Source organism: Ursus maritimus, unplaced genomic scaffold (assembly GCF_017311325.1).
Source record: "Ursus maritimus isolate PB19 unplaced genomic scaffold, ASM1731132v1 scaffold_3, whole genome shotgun sequence".
Taxonomy (NCBI): domain Eukaryota; kingdom Metazoa; phylum Chordata; class Mammalia; order Carnivora; family Ursidae; genus Ursus; species Ursus maritimus.
Genome location: NW_024425563.1, coordinates 32208919 through 32231220, shown reverse-complemented (window position 1 = coordinate 32231220; position 22302 = coordinate 32208919). Strand labels below are relative to the sequence as shown.

General features: G+C 36.6%; 1 protein-coding gene across 11 annotated transcripts in view; it reads left to right on the top strand.

The window, feature by feature from the left end:
- The window catches only part of ST7 (suppression of tumorigenicity 7), a 231959-nt gene that overhangs the window by 132500 nt on the left and 77157 nt on the right, over window positions 1–22302 (top strand). For 9 of the 11 annotated variants that reach the window (XR_005838524.1, XR_005838523.1, XM_040644075.1 and 6 more), the window contains 6 exons: window positions 7409–7463; window positions 8123–8238; window positions 9842–9917; window positions 12101–12169; window positions 14088–14242; window positions 16414–16511. Coding sequence is in view for 9 of the 11 variants with exons in the window: in XM_040644075.1 (XP_040500009.1) it covers window positions 7409–7463; window positions 8123–8238; window positions 9842–9917; window positions 12101–12169; window positions 14088–14242; window positions 16414–16511 (569 nt within the window). In the remaining 2 variants the exon portion in view is untranslated. The remainder of the gene's footprint in view (window positions 1–7408; window positions 7464–8122; window positions 8239–9841; window positions 9918–12100; window positions 12170–14087; window positions 14243–16413; window positions 16512–22302) is intronic. The other 2 variants (XM_040644077.1, XM_040644076.1) reach the window with 1 other exon arrangement.

Here is a 22302-nt window from a genome sequence, read left to right as displayed (position 1 = left end):
AATATTTCTGTTCATTTCCTGTGTAATAGCTACAGCATTTATGATCTGATCTCATAACAATGTTCAAATACTTACATTTAGCAAAGGGGAAATTACCTTATCTAAGTATATTTAGAGCTCAGTCTGCCCTCCTGTCACTGACCGTTGGGTTTCTAAAATTTGGCTAACTCAGCTCAACAAACATATATGCCAGTATAGAAGTACCAGATACAGTGGGGCTAATACTATTTTCCACTTCTCTTTTCCTGTGGTGACTTTTATTTTTGAATAAGAAAAGTATTATTAAAGTACATTGTCTTTTATCTCTACTCTTAATCACTTTCTATTAAATAGTCTGGTTCCAACTAAGTAAAGAAAAAAGAAAGTCCAAAGCTGAGGGTAATTAATAATACATTTTCTTAAAATAGAAGAATTAGTTTAACAATTCCTAGTCCCTTAATAATAATAAAATGGCTGTTGCCTTAGTAACGAAAGGGTGAATCTTTTGATTTTCTTGGAGAATGACAAGACAGTTCTTTGGCGAATCTTACATGAAATGCAACATGGCTAACAAAGTCCCATGGATATTGGCAAAGGCTGTTTAATAGCTTATTTGAGAAAAATCATTGAAAAAGCTTTAAAAAAAAAAACCCTGAAAATATCAGTTATAAACATTGATCTATATGAAAACTCATAGAGTAGCTCTTAAGGAATCATTTATTTTGGTTAAAAGTTGAAAGGGGAAATGGGGAGTGGGAGAATTGTGACTGTCACAGGGCAGGCTGTTCATACCTTTTTTTAACTTTTGTTTCTGTACAAATTGGCCTGAATCTGTAGTAATCTTTATCTGTGGATTAGAGGAAATTTGTAGCTAACGGCACAGCTTCTTAAGCTAGTTAAATTTTAGGTTGTTTGCCTTAGGTTAACATTTATGGACATTTTGGGGTGCCTGCGAGGCTCAGTCAGTTAAGGTTAAGTGTCTGCCTTCGGCTCAGGTCATGATCTCAGGGTCCTGGGATCAAGCCCCGCATCAGGCTCCCCGCTTAGCGGGGAGTCTGTTTCTCCCTCTCCCTGCCGCTTACCCTGCTTGTGCTCTCCCTTTCTCTGTCTCTCTGACAAATAAATAAATAATATCTTTAAAAAAACACACATTTATGAACATTTCACTTGTTTTGCTTTTTTTGGGAGCTAACCCACCATTTTTCATCATAAACTCTGCTGATGTATTTGCCATGTCACCATGTTTCTCACTGCCATTTCTTTTCTTTTTTTTCTTTTAAAGATTTTATTTATTTATTCGACAGAGATAGCGACAGCCAGCGAGAGAGGGAACACAAGCAGGGGGAATGGGAGAGGAAGAAGCAGGCTCATAGCGGAGGAGCCTGATGTGGGGCTCGATCCCATAACGCCGGGATATAACGCCGGGATCACGCCCTGAGCCGAAGGCAGACGCTTAACCACTGTGCCACCCAGGCGCCCCCTCTCACTGCCATTTCTTAATTCAACTCAGCTTGTGAGCTGATGATGTGTAGGGATTTAAAACATGGCCAACTTCTCCTTTTTTGAAGGGAGGGGATTCTCAGGGAGCAGTAGCATTTCGAATTTGGGTGCATGGAAACATCTGTTAGATAATTGCCCTGTTCTTGAGTAAGTTGCCATAAAGACAAAAGTTTGCAGCATTCACCTTCAAGATATTTGGTAGAGTGCAGGGTGCTTCATCACATGAGAAGTATCCTTGCCAAAGTCAAGTTTAAATTCTCTGAGATACCTTAGTATTCTCTTGCATAGAACTAGATCTTTAGACAAGCTCTGGTTATAGTTGCTTGCCTTCCTGTCTCAAATCATTTCATTTTAGTCTCATTTAATCTTAATATATATCTTATATATGTACATAGTATATATGTATACATATATAAGAAGCAGGTACTGTTATCATCTCTGTTGTATGGTAGAGGAAGCTGAGGAACAGGCAAGTTAAGCCATCTGCCTAAGGTCAGTCCAAGGTCACATAGCTGGTAACCTAGGTGGTCTTACTTTGGAGTCCGAAGTCTCAAGCTCCAACGAAAAAATTTAGCCTAGATCCTCTGTGAGGTCTGTAAACTCAATACTGATATAATTACTAAGCTGGTAAAATAAATAATTTCATTAAAAACCTTATACTACCACACATGATGTTATTTCAGAAGTGACATTATCCAAACTTACTTAGAAACAGCTCAGTGGTAGAATTGCTGATGGTTGTTGAGACCTCAGACTTTGGGGTCAGACAGATGTGGCCCTAATCTTGGCTTCATCACTTACAGTGTGTGACCTTGGGCGACTCATTTAACCTTCCTTGGTATCTTAATTTGCATATATGGGAATAACAGCAGTATCTACTTCACAGAGTACTTTGAGGAATAAATGAGGTCATTCAAAAATAGCAAGTCAGAGGACAACCATCAGGCAGTGTCCTCCGGATGAACTGACTTCTCTATGAATATGATGGGGAAGGTGGCCCAGCCCCATGGAGATATGGCTGCGGGTTCAATGAGGTTTACTCATTAGCTCAGTGACTCACTTTTATGCCCAGGCCTTTCAGTACTTGCTTTTTAAATATATCCCTTGGCAAAATTGCAAATTGCTACATGTCCAGAACCTTTGGGGTTGCTCTTTAATCAATCTCAATTAGAGGAACTCAGTTGTCCTTGCCATATCTATGTGTGTGTTGAAGTGATTATCTTAGCCAATGCTTATTACATATTTTAAAATCTTTTGCTACTAAAATTTATGTTTTACTATAGATTTGCTCTCCAGTTGAATGGTGAAAATGCCTAAAACAGTTTCAGTCCCTGGTGAACATTTATTTAATAAACTTATTTCACATTTCCACATTATTTGGTCGAGGTGATTGACTTAGGTCAGAAATAATCAATGAGAAGTGTATGAAAGATACTATAAAGATTTAAGCAATACTTGAAGAGAGTAGTACACTATCTTGAATAGAGCAGATCAATAAAATGGTCTTGAAACTCATCATTTTTTATACTTATTCTCATTCTGTAGAATTTGAGGGAATAGCATATTTGTTGTGTTGAAAGCTACCTACATGTTACTTTGTGCCTTTTCTACTACTAATTCTTTCAAAATAATTATTTCAAAGGTTATGAAAACAGCTAAAGCTTAATAACTTAAGAAAATGGATATTGTTACTCTTAAGGATTATTTAAGAATAACTTGTATGAAATAGAGCATTGGATATTCATTTCTGACATATCAAAGCTAATAAATATATGGCAGAATTATATGGCAGACATTGACTGGCTTGGGCTTAATCTTGATTGTCATAATACATCTGATGAAACTTTTTCTAGGGCCCTTTTCTGTTGTACTTTGGAACTATAATGTTTAAAAATATTGTTTAAAAGTGCCTAACATTTCCCCAGAGGAGTCTTCAAAACTCTTTTTCTAGTGGAAAATTTAATTGATAAAGTCATAGGATTTTTGAAATATGATGTTGCAGCGTAATGGGTCTGTTGCATATAGTGGGTGGTTGTTGGTCAATCTGGACACCAGCCCTTAATCTCATTTACTATGAGCTGTGGGGAAATTATATAGCTTTTCTATGCTTTACTCATCTGTAAAAAGGGCCTACTGTAGGCCCCTCACTAGTGTATGCAAGGAATATAGATGACTTGAGGTTTAAAACCTCTTATAGAAAGGCTCAGTGAAAATCAGACTTATAGCTATGACAAAAGTTGCTATTGCTGCTGTTTGTAATAATAGTATTACCATCGTTATTAGATTTTAGACTCTGGGAAGAGGTGGTAACTTCTTAGCATAACAAATCTTCTATGAATTAATAATTTATATATTTGAAGGCCCTAGAAGTGACGATTTTATGTATATATATATATATATATATATTTTTTTTTTTTTTTTAGAAAAGAAAGATTCTCAGAGTCAAATGAATTGGATGTAGAGTAATATTTTCTTCCATGTGAATAAAGCTCTGTGACTTTGGAGCCTCTTGGCTTTTCTGAGAATTACGTTCTGTTTTTCTTTGGGGCCTGTGACAAAGGGAAAGTCTGTGATTGTGTCAGTGCACTATTCTTCTATAGAGCTTCTTCAGTTGGATGCCCTTTTCATTTTTCTACCAAGGCCATGAGCTCCTCTTTTTTTCCCCTAATAACCCAGGGTCTAGCCCTAGGACTAATGCAGAACAGTCATTCTACATATGTTTAAACCACACAGTCCTGTGAGTGGTGGCGTGGGCATTCTAGAGGAGTGACTGGGTACAAAAGGCATGAAATAACTCACTGGGATAGCAAGTTTAGTAGGGAGTGCTGAGAGGGAAGGCTGAAGACAAGATTGGAGCTTGATTTTAGAAATTCTTGATGGCAGTAAGCATTATTTTTTTAAGTTCTTTGTCTCCCACATAAAAACGTATAATCAGCCTATTATCACAAAGGGGGGAATCTATTCTGCAGCCTTGGGGAACTAAACAAGTACTATTCCAATATTTATCGCTTCTCTTCCTCTTGAGCTGCATTCTTGCATGCATGCTGAGGTCTGGATATTTCTGTCAGCATTTGTAGGTAGACTCTTCTGTGGGCTGCTACAGATGGAACCATAGACAGTATGTTAATTGTATTGGGGCATATTTTTAATTGGACTGTTAATGTCAGAAACCCTTGATGGAGTCCCTGTCAATTTTTAGGTCTTCTAAAGGGCACTGAAATTGTTGATATTAACAACTTTCCTTTTGGAGGTAAAACTTTGATTCTGATTTAAATAAAGAATTTATTCCTCAAAGACACGAGTAAGATAAGAAACTGGACCTCATATGGAAGAACTTTTACCCCCTGGATATATCTGAGTTGAACTTTTTGACTTAAATCTTCACATTCTAATGCATTTGACATTTACAACCTCTGTCCATATCACAAAACCATCAGGCAGTCTGATATTTATGGCTTATGTACTCTCGAGTAATTCCAGACTGAGAGAGTCTTTGTAGTAGGGGTAAGATTATGAAACAAAGTAGCAAAGAAGAAATTAACATATCTGTGACCTAATTTGAGATAAAACTTTGATGCGTTCATATTCAACCTCTAGTTGCTTATTTCTTTAAAAAAATTATTCCAGTTTTGCACCAGTTTGAAGGGTATAGCTAATGAAGACATTTCTTAAGTAGTTCTGTAGCACATATTCTTTCTCATTCAGAATATTTTACATCTGTTACAGTTCCTTAGATCCTCATTTCTAAGTTTCAGGGATAGTTAAAGAAACTGAATACAGACCACATGTATGACACTATATTAGCCGTGATTTTTTTTAAAAGTTCAGTTTTCTGTTCAAGACACAAAAACATTTCAAAATGTTTGCGGCACCCCCTGCTGGCTGTATTGTGGCACTTCCTAAATGAAGATTGCATCTTTAGATACTGCTCCAAAATACTTTAGGTATATATACCGTTCCCCTTTGCAGTCATTTTTATTTAGAAATAATTTCATTTGTATCCAATGTATAATAGAGTTGAAATTTAATTGAAGGCATTTTGCTTTATAATTTGTCAATTGATATTTGAGCAGTGCTTGTCCTTCTAGGCAAATAGAATAATGTATTCACTGGAGACAAATTATTTGCCATAATCTTTTTACTAATATTTCAGATGAAATTCAGTGGAGCAGGGGTGTCTTCTCAAATGCTTCTGTTTTCTTGCAAACAATGCCACCACGAGCATCCTTTGTACATAAATATGTGTACATGTTTGTTACATGCTAAATACTAACCTTGCAATATTCATAAAGCTTTAAGAGGAGCACTTTGGATCTTGAAAGACATCCTCTGAGGAGATGGTGGAAATGATGAGGACCTAAGAGTTATAATAGTCTTAAAGACAGCGATCATGGTGGTTTGGCTCACTGGTGTGATTCAAGCCATGATCTGGAGTTCATTAGTGACCCCTCTAAGGGCCTTTACATCTGGGGAAAAAGTAATTATTTAAGAAAAGCGTAATTTTCTAGTTAGTGCCATATGAAGTGACAGCCATTGAATTTTAGTTTCTCAGGAACAAAATTCAAAGATGCTAAACTAACTGAGCAAAGATCATTTCCTAAATGTCGAGTTAAGCTAAGTGTCAGAAAATGTAGCGCCATCGTTTATAAACATAGCGCAAATTTTAGGTGGGCTTCAGCCCTAATTTAAAGATAAATTTATCTTCTTTAAATGAAAATATGTCTTCCTGTTATATGTGTACCCTTTGTTCACTATTTTAACAAGAATGTATTGAGATTACACACAGCTTTTCTGTCATGTTTTATGTTCTTCATTTTCATGCTGTATTATAATAGATACTTTGCTTGTTTGTTTTCCCCATTGAGTGCTCAGTGCTCATTGGATAGATGCATGGGTGGATGGATGGAAGGATGGATATTGCATATAAGGACTGAGAATCTTAATGAGTTGCCCATGGCCTTTAATGTTCTTTTGATTTCTGCAATAATTGTTCACTTTTTCATGTATATGTCTTTGGGTGTGTTTTTTTGTGGACTACACACACACAGATATTTTAAGTACTGTTAACTGATTTTATTTTCTAATAAAACATTATTCATTCAAAGAAATGCATTGAGAATCAGTAGAAAGTCTTAATCATAGGCTGTTTAAAAAAAATTGTAGCTTATTAGTCACACACTTATAAGATAGCCTTAAAAATTAATGATTGACTTTACTAAGTCCTATGGTTCTAAATTTCTGCAGTCTTTGTATGAGAAAGTTGTATAATCTATTAGTATATGCTAGAATTATAACATTAGTATAATAATTAATACATGTATCTAAATAAGTAAATAGTGTTAATGCTTTTAAAACAATATATTTTCACAGTATTTCTCCCTAAAATAATAACTTTATTAATTTTTTTATTACTACTTTATGGCAATGTAAAAGGCAATCTGGTGACTTTCACAAGATCAGTATTAACAAAGACCCTAAATAAAAACCTGGGGCACTTGCACATTATACTCTAGAGCTTAAGTTAGGCTTACTTAGGAGTTATTTTAAGATATATTTTAGAAAGTATTAATAGAAAGTAGTTTTACTTCTACCTATACCTTCTACCTGTAATTTTAGAAGTAAATTCATAGAATTTGTTTAGACCTCTTAATGACTACTGAAGTTATAAACCAGCTGATTTTGGCCTATACCTTGATTTAGCAAATGAGGAAGCTTATGCCTAGAAAGATTAGGGGAAACTTTCCAAAGTCCTGGTGCCTGAGCTATGTTTCCTGATTAACCACTCAGAGTTTTTCCATGTTGCTTCCCATATAGAGGATAGAGAATAAAATTATCTTATCAAATGTCCAGGAAGGGTGGTTTGCTAAATTAATTAGCTTGTAGTGTCTCTGGACTATGTGTAACATTTTCATATTTCTCTTTGCTGCAGAATGCAAAGTATGGCGAAATCCACTAAATTTATTTAGGGGTGCTGAATATAATCGGTAAGCATTTTGACAGCTTGGGAAACAAATGGGTCTAGTTCAGAGAGTAAAGACAGCAGCAAATGTTTTTGCTGGTTCATTTAGGGGTCATTGTAACAGTCTGGGTAGTGCTTCTATTTTTTGATACAATCCTCAAATGTTTTGATTTTTTTGTTTTATAAATATTTTTGGGATTGGAATTGGGATTATATATACATATATATATATGTATATATATAATCATGTGTAGTTTTTAGAAATTTTCTATTACAGTTATTTGTTTCATTATGATCAAAATATTTTGAAGCTTACCTAGAACATGCTTATGAAGATGTCACAGAAGTTATGTTGGAATTTAATTTTGTGGAGTAATTAGGCATATCAGAATTTTCATGGCTTTTGAGATATGCCTATTCATGATATAATTAGGGAGAGTTTTCATTAGCTAGTGCTAGTAAAATTTTTAGACAAAAATATAGAGGAAAATGTTTGCTTCTTTCCTGCTCATATACTTCCTAAAGGGAGAACAGGATGTTTAAAAAAATTTTTTTTCGTTCACTGGCAAAGCTGTTTTAGTATTTCAGTTAATGTTTTATAGTTCAACTCCTATGCAGCTTAATATTTTGTAGGTCTTGCTTTCTTCTCTCAAAGTGTCTGACCATCTATTTCCCCTTTACCAGGTATACTTGGGTGACAGGACGAGAGCCTTTGACTTACTATGACATGAATCTCTCTGCCCAAGACCACCAGACATTCTTCACTTGTGACTCAGACCACCTGCGTCCTGCAGATGCAAGTATGGACAATCTTTTAGATAGTTGCTGAGTGGGAGTGCTTTTTGGTTTAAGTACTAAGGTTACTATTTTTGGAATATCTGCTCTACAAAAACCCCAATGTATAAAATATTAAATTGGAGACTGACTAGTAGAACCCAGAATTCTGATACTTAAATAAAAGATTTATCACAATGAAGTATCAATGTAGAAACATGTCTTCTTGTTATAATTTAAAATGCCATTTAGAAAAATATACTGATATTGGATTTACATATTTTGAAGAAATATAAATCTTATATGAAGCTAATTAAATCCTTGGTTGAGGTAGAATGAAGGGTCATGTCTCTTTGGTGATATTATAATTAGAAATTGGGATTTAGTGAATCCAAATGATAAATGAATATATTGTAGTCCTCTGTATGCCTATTTATAGGTTCACTAGCATTGAATGGGGGCATGGCCTTACCTACTGGAATCCATATTTGTTTTCCATCCTAGAAAAGGCTTTGTTTGGCATGCATTTCACATTGTATGAGATCCAAATAATTCCACTGATAATTTTTTAAATCGCCAAACTTAAATAGGTGAAAAAAATCTTTAAAAAGAGGAATATGTACATGTGCCTAAGAAACTAACTTAGAATATACATATTTATTGTTGCTCTTTTTGCAATAATAAATGGATTGTTGCTCTTTTTTAAAAGGTACTCTTTGCCATGGTGGAACATCATAGTCCAATAAATATTCCAGGCATTGGACTTTCCACAATATATATATAAAAACTGTTCTGGTATATAAAAACTGTGTTTGCAGCAAACTTTGGCAACAGATAGGCATGTTAAGCAAAAGGCTAAAGCACTTTTTTTCTGATCCAACTCCTAATTCTTCAAATGGTTTTATTAAAAAAAAGTTTTTATTATGTTCAGTTTGCCACTGTATAGTACAGCATTAGTTTTTGATGAGTGTTCAATGATTCATTAGTTGAGTATAACACCCTGTGCTCTTCAAAACGTTTGAAAATGGCCTAATACCCAGAGCCTATGGAGTTTGGGAAAATGATCAATAGAAATTATTGATTGTGTCTAAGTAGAAGGAAGAGATTAGTAGCAATGTCACCTCAAAAGGGGTAAAATAATATATGTTTCTTAACAACAAATGACACTAATGAGCAAAAGAAATATTAAATCTCTTTTAGAATGTCTTTTCCTTTCTTGATTAAGAAACCTTAATCAGTGTGGTGGGCATAGCATAACATGTAGACTTGAAGAATCACTATGTTATATACTTGAAAATACTGTAACATTGTGTGTCAACTCATACTTCAGTAAAAAACAGAAATCTTAATCAAGATTAAGTCTCTAAAATTATAGACCATGGATTAGTCTATAAGATTTAGATCTGTAATTTTATGAGCACAAGAAAGGTTTGATATCATCAACTGAAGAACAATGGAATAGCGAATTAGAGTATTTGTGTGACTTTGGAGATTTGGGCTGACTTTCTTGGTAAGTGAAATACTGTCTTGTATTCAAGCTGAAAGCTATTAATTTAACTATTGTCCCGTGTTGAGTCTTCCAAATTATTTGTATTGATGGACTTGGTTTTTTCTCTTTTTCTAAAATAGTAATGCAGAAAGCCTGGAGAGAGAGAAACCCCCAAGCTAGAATTTCTGCAGCTCATGAAGCCTTAGAGATAAACGAGTAAGTGGGGAAAAATCTTGCTTTTAAAAAGGAAATCTCATCCTTTGCCATTAATAGGATACTTAAATTAAATTATGCATTTGAACTTGAAGATTGTTTTGGGGGTTATTAATTTTGTTAAAAAAATTTTTTTGTGAAGGACATTCATGTGATGGTGGTTTTAGTCATTTTAGAGAGCAATTCAGTAGTTTTGCTATGACCCTAACTTAAATAGCTTCCAAGGGCTATTCCAAGGCTTCCAAGCCCTTTAAGGACTACCTGTGGGATACTGTAAGGATATAAAATAAATACAGTTTCTTTACATATCTAAAACATACTGACGGGGAGATTTTTTTCAGATGTAGAATACTCATCTGTGCCATCACATTTTTTAGGTAGAGCTTCTGCTTGTGGGGAAAAGATAACAAAAACATAAGGTGAAAAAAATTAAACTTTAAAAGTATTTCAAGATCAAGACAAAGATAAGAGGAAATGCTGTCATTAGTGTTGTCAAACATGCTGTGGGTTACCAAGGAAGGCTGGGAAATATCTTCTGGAGATTTCAGAAAATGGGACAGATTCTTAAAATTGGAGTCATAAAATCTCAGGGTTGGCAGAGACCTTAAAGGTCATTTAACTCAACCACCCATCTGGTGCTTGAATCACCTCGACACTCTCCCTGCCAAGTGGTCATTGTTAAACTATTTTATGATTTTTTTGAAGAAGGTTACAGAATCTTCTTCGGAGGTCTTAGAAAAAGAAAGATTCACTTGAGAGTTGGAAATCCTGCCTTTGTAACCTGTTGATCTATTTGGTTTCTGATTCTGTCATACAACATATTTATTTTCCAGTTTCTTGTCATCTACAAATTGGATATGCCTGCCCTCTATGTGTCATCCATGTTTCTGATAAAAATGGCAGGGTCAGGGACAGATCCCTGTGACATGACATATACAAACTACCCTCCAGGTTCATGTCTTCATGACTCATCATCCTTTGGTATTGTTCAACCAAGTACTAAGCCACCCAAGTTACACTGTGATTCAGCTCATATTTCTGCGTTTTGATCTTAAGAATGCCAGTTGTAGCTGTGGATCTTTACTGTATAGTAAATTCTTTAAAGTAAATTAAGCTAGCACAACCTGATTTATTTATTCTTAGTGAATTTAAGCTAGCTTCTAGTGTTCACTACTTTCTTTTAAAAATGCTTGGAAACCATCCCTTTAATAATCCATTAGAATATCTTTCCAAATCACTGTTCTGTAGTTTGGGAAGTCTGCCCTCTTCCCTTTTTGAACATTTTTACTGCATTTGTCATCTCATCTTCTAGCACATGTCCATTCTTCGTGATTCCTTAACTATCCACAGAGAGCACTTCCATGGGCTGCCTGCCTACGGGGTCTGTTGGCTTCCTGGGATTTGCCCATCCCAGTACAGTAATTCATTTAGAAGACATCAGTTATTTGCTATCTTACATCTTTTTACCCACATTAGAGTTTAATTTCTTCTCCCTTTTTCAGCCCGAAAATCATGCTCCTTGATAGAGAAGCCAGGAAAAAAAAGTAGGAGTTAGAGAGTTTTGCTTTCTCTTCATTATCTGCTACTACTAACTACAAAGTTTTCTTGTTTTGATGTGGTTGTTGTGTTGTTTGTCTTTTTTGCTTATTTATTTTTGTGATGGTTGTAGAGAAATGGGGGTGGTAATAGGGCTTTAAACATAATTTAAAAACAGGGAATAGATGATTGTCTTTAGCGTTTTGTTGTGTCTTTATTTTGCTTTGCAAGCTTCAGCTAATTTGGAGTTTTAGCTCTCCTGACATTATTCTTATTAGCTCATTCCACTCTCTTGTAGTCCTTCATCACATGCCCTCTTTCCATCTTTTTTTACATGTCCTTTAAGAATCTGACCTTGTGAGAGATCTCTGTGCAGCCATATTGGTTACTTAATGGTCACCCCTCTTTTCTTCCTGAGAGGCTCATTTGTGACTATGGTTACAGCTGGACATTTGGAAACTGCCCGACCCTCTTAAACCATTTTTTTTCCTTCAGAGTCTCATGCCATTGTATCATACCTCTTTTCTTTGAAGTTTTTGAAGTCCACCTTACCCTCTTTGATTACCCTGAACTCCAAAATGACATAGTAACTCTCTCTGAATGTTCCTATCAATTTTCATTTCACCAACTATTTTTTTCTTCTTGGTCAGAATTAGGTCCAGAGTTGAAGTTCCCCTAATTGCTTCCTCTACCATCTGGGAGATAAAATTGTTACCAAAGTAAGTCAAGAACCTGTCGGGTGCCCTACTTCTAACCAAATGAGACTTCTTCTAGCAGATATCTGGATGGTTGACACCCCCATCACCATACTTTCTTGCTTCTGTCTGTGTATTGTGTTGTGACAAGGATGCATCATCTCTATCTTCCATCGAGCTGAGCCGTTGTTCTGTACTCCCCAACCATTAGCACTTCTATTGCTCTTTCTCCTTCACTCACAAGCTCTTAGCATGTTTCTACCCCAGACTCATGACTTTCCACATAGATATATGTTTTCTTGGCTAGTAGTGCTACTCTGCCTCTCCTCCTAAGAATACTATTTGCAATATAAACAAATAAAGCAAGCAACTTGCCCCCACCTGTCTTTTGAATTCCCAGCCCACCAACTATAATCTTATAGCTAAGTTCTCTGATACTATATCCACCACTCAGTATTATAATCTCAGTTTTCACTTCATTACCCTTGACCCATATTTATATGTCAGCATCTGAAGCCTTAAGTAGTGCTTCTTGATGCCTGTCCCGTTATTTTCTCCAGTGAATCGCTGGGCAGTTTCAGCATCATTATAGTTCTTTCTAAGTCCTATATCTGCTGCCCTCCATACTAATTGGTTTTACAGCATTTTTCTGGGCATTTTTTCTCCCTACTGCACCACATTCTGTTTAAAGCCCCATTGATCAGTCCTGCGTGAAATTAAAGGGATTGACCAAAGAACTGACAAGACCCCTCCTCAAGGCTAAGATTTAAATAGTCACCCCAAACCTCCCCTTGGCTGTGGTTCAGCCTCCTTTTCCTAGCTGGGCTGTTGCAGTTTATGAAGGGTAAAAGTAAAATTTGGTTTCACTTGCTGTTTATTTTCTCTCTTGTGGTCTGATGGAGGTTCTGATAAGTAGGGAAATGACCACAAGAGAGGCAATGGGGAAGAAGGAAAGCAGAGGGATCTGTGCAGATGGGACCTGTGTGGTCTGCTCCGGCCTCATGTTTCCTATCACATTCCCTTTCTTTGGCAGTCGGGTGGTTCTGATACGATGGGAAAGGTTGAAATTTCCAAGAGTTCCCCTTGTTTGTTAGTTAACTGCTTATCCTTTCCGGCTTCCTAGCTTAGAGGTTGTTGAAAGGATTAAATGAGACGATATATGTTAAGTGCCTGGTACAGTGCTTATTACATACTGAGCAACAGGTGGTGGTAGCTATTACTGTTAAAGGCGTGAGATCGAACTCTTGTTCCCTGCTGAGGCTGAATCAGATTTTGAGCTCTTCAGAAATAACACTACCTGTAGGTTCTTCTAGTGTTCTTCTCTGACCCAGAAAATCAGTGCTGACTATAATGAGATGTTGAAGCGCTGTTTTTTTAATGAGTAATTGATCTGATTTAATGAACTTCTCATTCTGAAGAAATCCTTAGATTTCAGAGAATCCATGTTTAGTGAATAGAAGGAAATTTATCTGTAGGACCTCTAACTTTGAGAGCTGGCAGGAGATCTTTCCCAACAGCTGTTGTCATTGCCATCATCAGTTGACACTGACGGAGTATGTACCCCATGCCGGCTACTGTACTGAGCACTTCACATGCATCACCTTACTTAACCTTCGCAACAACACTGTGAACAAATCGATTCCATGTTGTGCTCCATCAGGGAGGCAGAGTAATAACTTGCCCAAAGTGACACACTAATAAGGGGCAGAGTCCATTTGTGAGCCCCACGCTCCTAACACCACACATCCTACCTTTCAAGCTAAAATATAGACATTTCTTTTGTGTCATTATTTTGTGTCAACAACTACAAACCAGGGGTGCATGAACCAGTTGGCCACTCTGCATGTTTTGGCATAACTCCTTGCCCTTCTGCATGCACTCCTACAGCTGTGATAGCGTCCTTGGATTTGTAATTGATGGTGGCTATTATCTGAATGGACAGGTGTGCGACTGCATATATTCTCTTGGCTGAAGAGGAAGCAACAACCATTGCGGAAGCAGAAAAGCTGTTCAAGCAGGCCCTGAAGGCTGGAGACGGCTGTTACCGGCGTTCTCAGCAGCTACAGCATCACGGATCCCAGTACGAAGCCCAGCATAGTAAGGTTTTCTCCAGGCTGACATGTTGGGGGTCAGAACTGTAGCGGGATTAATCAGAACAAATGTTCAGGCCAGTTCAAAATATGATTCTCATAGATGAGAATAAATACTAGTTTTTGCCTATTAATTTTTTTCCTTCCCATAAGAGCACAGTACATAATTCACTTATAGCTTCATTGCGGTTTCACATTGATTTTCAGATTCTCTTTCCTAGTCGTTAGATCCTTAACGCTAGAAATAAATGGTCATAACCTTTAATGTGACCTTTTTTTTCTCCTCAGAATTCTTATATGTTTCTGTTTATTAGTTGTTTCTCTGCCCCATAACTTAAGGCCTACTTGGGAAACAGAACTTAAATTTATGTTAACGTGATCAAAGGTTTTCTCTTATGAGTCTTCTACAGCATTGGCTGAATTAGGACAACTAAGAATATTGCATTTACTGGTGATTATCTCAGTACTTAGCGCATTGGTATTGGCTTCCAGAGATAAAAAGCCGTGAGTTCCTAACTGTTTATCTTTTTTATATTAAAAATAGTGGGTGCTTTTACTTAAGATAACTCTTTAAAATGAGGTCTTTCACTGTAGTACACGAAACTGAGGGTCAGTGATATTTTGGGGGAAGAGTATAAAAATAAGACAACAAAATTGCTTCTGGAATTCCTGGAGCTGCTGACTTGTCAGTTTTTTGGTTGTTTAAGTAGAAATTTGATCACTCTTTCATCATCCATTCAGACTTTAGGTTGTTTCCTTAAGGTGGAATTTCTCACCTCATTTTCCCCTACTTCATCTTGGAGAGTAGGATTGCATCTCCTTCATATTGGAGATTATAAAATTAAATTTTAGTACTCAACTTGGATTTGGTGCAGAGAATGAGTGCATTAGTCCTTATGACTAGGGTACAGCAAGATTTTTTATCTTTATGTGTATACATGAGTATGTCCACACAACACAATAATACATGAGTTTTTATTTGCATTCTGCAGTGTGTATGTATGTTAATCAAGTCTCTAATCACATCTGTATCTTGCTTCTTTTCAAAAAATTGTAACAATGAATTTTGAAGGCATTTGTATAGTAATGTCAATTTTGTGAACTAAATGAGAATTAACACATAAAATTACATTACCTATAACATAACTTAAGAAATTTTCTTTATTTCTTTTCTTCTGTAAATTAAATCCTTTCAACCTGTTGCCTAAATCTATCCAAAAAATATAATCACATCTTTAAAATAATTTGTAGGCACTTGGCAGATTTTCAGCACACATCTTGTTCTCATTGTTTAAAACTTGAAATGTTAGGACTTTGGTCTTAACATCTTTTAATAGCTGCATATTATACATGTACTTAATCTATAACAGGTGTGTCATATTTTTCTAAAACATGGTAATTTTATTGAGGATTAAATGCATGCATGTTCTCACTGGTCTAGAAACATATCCAAAAAGACATATAATTAAATAAAAGATTAAGATGAGAAGTTGTTAATGTACTTTTTAAGAGCCATTTTAGTGACTATTATTATAACTAGTTAGCTTGTCAGTGCTTTCTCTAACACTAGGGTAGTTTTCATTTTGTTGCGTATTCTATTGTCATATCTGGAATGTGTTATATTGCCATCTAAAATAGACTGCTTTGGGGACCTGGAGATGATTATGATGTCACTAGTGTTAGGGAAAGAATAATATAAAACAGAAGTTCAAGATGAGGCTTCTCCAGACTTAATGTCAAGAAGGAAAAAAAATAGTTCATCAAGATGCAACCTGAGATTCACCTCTTTGCATCTCCACTAAAAGCATGCAGACTTGAAGAATATGGAATTCTTGCTTGTAAACCACATTCAATGTGGGTATGTTCATTTTCCCAGCACTTTGTAGCAGATGATTTTATTTATCAAGTATTCAACATCCTAACTCAAAAGCATGGATTAGGTAATCAGTCACATGATGTGACCTTTGGAAATCTAAGTACTTTGACTACACTGTATGCATTTTACTGTTAGCGAAGTTGTTAGTGCTCCTGGCAGTAAGAAAAAGCCAAAGGAGCACTCTCTTCTCTCTGAGGTTTTCCTTTAAGGGCGTGGCAAATGGGCCTCTGTATTTTTTTCTTGCAGCTCAGCTGAAAGCTTTTGTATTTTTAAATTTTGGTATTTTATATTTCCTTCTTCAGGACGAGATACCAATGTCTTGGTCTACATCAAAAGAAGGCTAGCAATGTGTGCCAGAAGACTCGGGAGGACCAGGGAAGCAGTGAAAATGATGAGAGATGTGAGTTTGAATTTGTGTTTGGGAACAGTAGCAATGTACTTGACTTAGAGAAGGAGGAGCCAACTGAATGGCCATAACAGTGAGCGCCAGTGATGGTGTGGTGGTCCCATGGGTCCTGGAGCCGGCCAGTCTGGGATTCAGCTCTAACGCTCAGTGTATTAGATGAGTGATCTTGGGCAAGTGACTCAACTGCTCTGTGCCTGCTTCCTCATCTACAAAATGGGAATAGATAACAAGAACTTTAACAATAACAATATTAATAACAAAAGCAATTACTGCTTAGGATTGTTGTGAAGATTAAATGAGATAATACATGCAAAGCTGTCCATAGAGTGACTGACATATTAAGGAAATTTCAATACATGTCCTTATTATTAAACCTCTGGAGCTGTAGCCAGAAGCCAAGAATGAGATCAGCCATTTTAGCCGACTGACTTTTTTTGTGCGTATTGGTGTTAGGAAGAATTGAATAAACTATGGGTCTAATTGCTACTCTCAAATGTAATAATAGTATGATCTAATCTGATTGAAGTCATTTCAAGCATTTTCCTAGATTCTTGAATCAGAATATTTTATTAGTAGTAGTCAACATAAGAAGAGAGGAAATAGGTAAGAGTTTTAAAAGGAAAAGAGAACCAAGGGAGATTATTATTCAATAATCAAAACAGTAGTTTTAAGGGAAACAGGTAAAGGAACTTCCACATTTTTAAAAATAAGAAATAGTTTTTCATAAAGAAACTGACACCAGTGGGAATTGTATTTATAAACCATTTTCTTTTTAAAAACAATTTCAGAAGACTTTTGCAAACATTTCATGCCTCTCCTGTCTTCCTGAAATCAGGAGACACAGGTAACTACTACCCCTTATAAAAATGAAGGAATCAAGGGGCAAGATAAAAGTGGGTTTGAGAACAGGGCTATGTAAACCTAGCGAGCCTTTTGTCGGTTTATCTTTGGAAAGGCAGTTATTCATACAAATTCCCAGTTACTCTGGCGTGGGGGGGGGGGTTGTATGCTGCACGCCAGGCCCACCCCTAGTTACTTCTGGAAGTTGGCAGCATAATGTGGAGGTCTGAGTGAGATCCGTGCCTTGGTCAGGCTCCTCCATTAAGCAGCAGGATAGCCCCCAGACCTGAGGAGAGGAACGAGAGGAGGCAGATTCCAAGGTAATTCTGTTTGACTGAAGGTGATAGATGCTTCATGGGCAAAGCCACTGCAAAGGGGATGTCCCAGGATTAAATTCTTTAGGTTGAGGGAAGAATTTAAAGAATGTTTGTTATACAGTATAAGTGCTAATTTTTATAAAAGGAGGGTTCTGTATAGACATGAACTTGCTCTAAAAGCTTTTTAAGTTGCAGAAATTCCATCTTTTGGTCTAGTGAAGAAACTCTACCAGTCAGTCCCTTTGTCTTTGAAAGAGCTGAGAATTTTATGAAGGATGGGATATTTATCTTAAACTGGCCCAGCCACATTCAGCCTTTAACAAGGTGTTTTAAATTTATCTCCTTTTCTTAACCTTAGTAAGCCTGGGACAGGCATGCATGGAGGAGCAGATTTTGGGGATTTTCTTTATTATGTGCTTAAGCGACTTCATAGGAGAAACAAACTGGGGTGATTTCAATTCCAGTTTTTTTCTTTCAATCTCATTCTGATGATCATCAGTTTTAGTATATGTATGGACAGTTTCATGTGATTAAAACCAATGCAGCTATGCTATGGTTTGACTTTTATTTAACGTTGTTTTATATTATACAGTTCCAGTTATTGACTTAGCCCAAATATAGGTGTTGGGGGAAAATCCGGGATGCAGTGGAATAAATGCTGGGCAGAGAATAAGAAAGCCTAGATGTGAATTTCAGCTTTGCTCTTCACTAGCTCCATGACCCAGGGCAACTTTCTTCCTTTATAGGCTTTTCATTTGTCTTCTGTAAATTGTGGTTAGTGATTCTTACCTAAAATGGTAATTAATGGAGCAGTGGGGAGAATGAAATAAAATAATATGAACACACTTGGCATATGGTAGACATGGTTACATTTTTTCCCCTATTTTTTCTCCATTATGTAAGTATGATGTAATTTGCTTGACCATTCCCCTGGTGGACATTTGGGGATATTTCTGATTTTTTTTTCCTTGAATGAATCAATCAGTAAGTCAAGCAATGTCTCTCTCTCTCTCTCTCTATATATATATATATACACACACACACACACTCACACACATAGATTTATATATGTGTGTATCTGTATTTATATATGTGTTTCTTGGGTTACTTTCCTTAAAAAATTCTGTTATAGGGGCCCCTGGGTGGCTCAGTCATTAAGCATCTGCCTTCGGCTCAGGTCATGATCCCAGGGTCCTGGGATTGAGCCCCGCATGGGGCTCTCTGCTCAGCGGAAAGCCTCCTTCTCCCTCTCCCACTCTGCCTGTTTGTGTTACCTCTCTCGCTGTATCTTTCTCTGCCAAATAAATAAAATCTTAAAAAAAAAATCTGTTATATTATTGGAATACCAATACATGTTGCCTTGTGACTGGGTTTATAGATATGGGCCCTACTCTTGTAACAGTCCTGTGACAGACACTGTTAGACGTTGTGGAGATGTGTTTTGAAGAGAAATATGCATGGTGCTCTTTTCTTTACAAACTCCTGGCACCCAAATGGAAGAGTGGAGGTTGAAGACCCCTATGTCTGTTGAAGCTGCAGCTGGTCTCAGCCTTGTGGGAGACAATTGATGGTCAGGCCCGATTCCTCTCAGGTCAGGGGTTATACATAAATGGGAACTTCAATGGGAGGGAGGGTTACTCCTTTAATAACAGGCACATAAACCATCTTGCTGCAAAGGTTCCTCTGATAAAACAGCACACCGGATTCCAGGCAGCCTGCTGATAAGGCATTGAGGCAGAAGGATCTAATTTCTCTTTAAGACACAGCAATCCTATCCCATATGCATTGGTTGAAACTTTCCTAGAGCAGATTTTAAGGTGGAACTATAAATGATAGAGTCAGAATGCCTTGCATGTAGAAAGTAGACTCTGAAGAACAATTCTCTGGGAATCCTTTAAGGAAGGGAAAACTGTTAATTGGTGAGATAGCCTGAAAGAGAATGAATGGGAATTCTGGGAAGGCCAACTCTAGATGATTATCGATCTAATAAAATATTGATACTATAAGTAAATATTGATGAAGTAAGAACACGTAAGCTCCTTAAAGTCAAGGTTCAGGGCTTCTAATTTTAAAAGCAACACATTAATATAAAAAAATAAATGCAACACATTGATTATTTTGAATTCCCAAGATGTTTTTTCAAAAAACTCACTTTAATTAGCTTCCTTTTGCAGTGAAGAATATGGAGCACTTTATTGGAGGAATGTTTTGACAGTGGGTAGAACTAAGAGCATGCTGGCTTTTGAATTTTACTATATGATATTATTTATTATTCAAAAGGAAAAGAGTTGCATTTTCTGCTTAAGTTGAAAGAAAAGTCTTTTTGCTTGTTCTCATTTTAATCTTGCCTCTTTAACATTTGATATAGGACACAATTTTTTCTTTCTTTTTAACTTTTACTATTTTGCTAACCTCAACTTTTTGTTTGTTTGTTTGTTTATTTGTTTTTTCCCCTAGTTTTCCTGGCCCTATTTGAGTAGATTTGGAATGGAATGCATAAGGTTCACTGTTTGGTCTGGCCCCTTAGCCATACCCTGTCAGAACTGGTATAGAGAAACTGGTATGGAAGGGGTTCCTTGCCCATATGAAAGAACCTCAGAGCTCCTCTTGCCCCAGGTCATTTGGTCTAGGGTAGGGCTCCTCAGTCTCCATTTTATTGACATTTTAGGCCGTGTAAGTCTTTGTTGTGGGTGTCCTTTGCATTATACGGTATTTAGCAGCATCCCTGGCCTCTACCCACTAGATACCAGGAGCAATCTGCCCCCTTGTTGCTCTCTAATGTGACAACTAAAAATATCTCTAGATGTCTCCTGGCGAGGGGTGCAAAATCATTCCCTATTAAGAACCACTGGCTTGGAGAATCCTAAAGCAAGTAGATCTGTTTTGGGGCAGACATTCGGTTTCTATTCAGTCTTATTTGTTGGTAGTTGGAGCTTCTACTACCGTGAACATAGTGTTCTAAAGCATCTCTAGAATTGATCAGTTCCTGGGACCAGGCTGGTTTGGGAGGCTGTTTGTCTTAGGTGCGATTCTCTGAAGAGATACTCTGGGACATGAAGAGTAAATGAACTTGAAGATTTTGGTAGGGTCGTGGTTGGAGACATGAGAGAAAGAGGAGAATGTGAAGGCCTGATGTGTAGTGGTCTTCCTTGATCCTTGTGCATACTTCCCGAGCACTATTTGCCACTTTTCCCTAAAATCTACAGCTCCTTTAAAAGTTGACCATAGGCTCTCAGACTTTATCACCGTTTCCCCTCTCTTTTGTAGTTTTCTGCAGACCTCTATGTCATTCTCCCTTGTTCTTCTTTCACTCTTTCTCTCTCCAGCACTGCCTCCATCAATATCCTGGCCTCTCATTTGACACAGATCATACAACCTTCTTGAAACATTTTATTTACTTGATTTTAGGAGTCCATGCTCCCTTAGTTCTCCTAAAATGTCACAGTCTGTAAGAAAGTATACCACAAACTAAGTGGCTTAAACAACAGAAATGAATTCTCTCACAATCATGAGGGTCAGAAGTCTGAAATCGAGGTGTGGGCAGGGTCATACTCCTTCTGAAGGTCCTAGGAAAGTGTCCTTTCTTGCTGACCATCCTTGGCATTCCTTGACTTGTAGGCATATCACTCCAGTCTCTGCCTCATGTGGCATTCTTTCTCCTTGTTTATCTATGTCTTTGTGGTCAAATTTCCATCTTCACATAAGGACACCAATCATGTTGGATTTAAAATTGGATATATGACCTCATCCTAATTTGATGCATCCACAAAGACCCTATTTCCAAATAAAGTCACATTCACAGAAACCAGGGATTAGGACTTCAAAATTTCTTTTTGGAGGACATAGTTCAATCCACAATACCAGGTCATATAGAAAAGCAAAATATAGGTATTCTGTATATACTTTCATTCTCCCTAAAAATGGGGTAGACATGGGGAAATGTGGATGTCAAAGAAAAAATCCAACCATCTAAAATTTGAGCTTGAAACAAACCTGTAACTTGTTTATTACCATGTGTATACATTCGCCTTGGGAAGTGGTAACATTTATTTTTAAACTAATGTAAATTAAAATGAGTTCTATTTAGAAAATTATTGTAGATGTTCATTACGTATCCCTTTTAGGTCATTAGAGGTATCCTATGGTGTGAGCAATTGACCTTTGAGGATTAATTTAACAGCATTAATAGTAAGAGGATGCCCTTTAGATGATTTTTGAAGAGTAGCATTTCTGTTGGAAGCATACTTTAGAAAATATATACCTCTGGGACTAATCAAAGCCTTTGGAGCATTAAGGCCTGTTGATTTGCATTTTTGCCTACTTATGTTCCTGAAGAAAAACCTTCATGAAATGAATGATCTGTAAAAGAGAACTAATATGCCATTCCCAAGTTGTTTTAAAATTTAATTTTAGGGAATATTCTGCAACAGAAATTCTATTTTTATTGCATTGATAGAAAAAATCTTTCTAGGAGGAAAACTTTAAATGAATATTTTGGGAGTTAATTTCTATTCCCTTTTATCATTTTCCTCATTCTTAAATTCTGGTTTTACTCCTTTTTTTTTCTTTCTATTCCGCAGGACACATTATTTCCCTCTTATCAATTATCCCTCTTTTTTTTTTCCTTA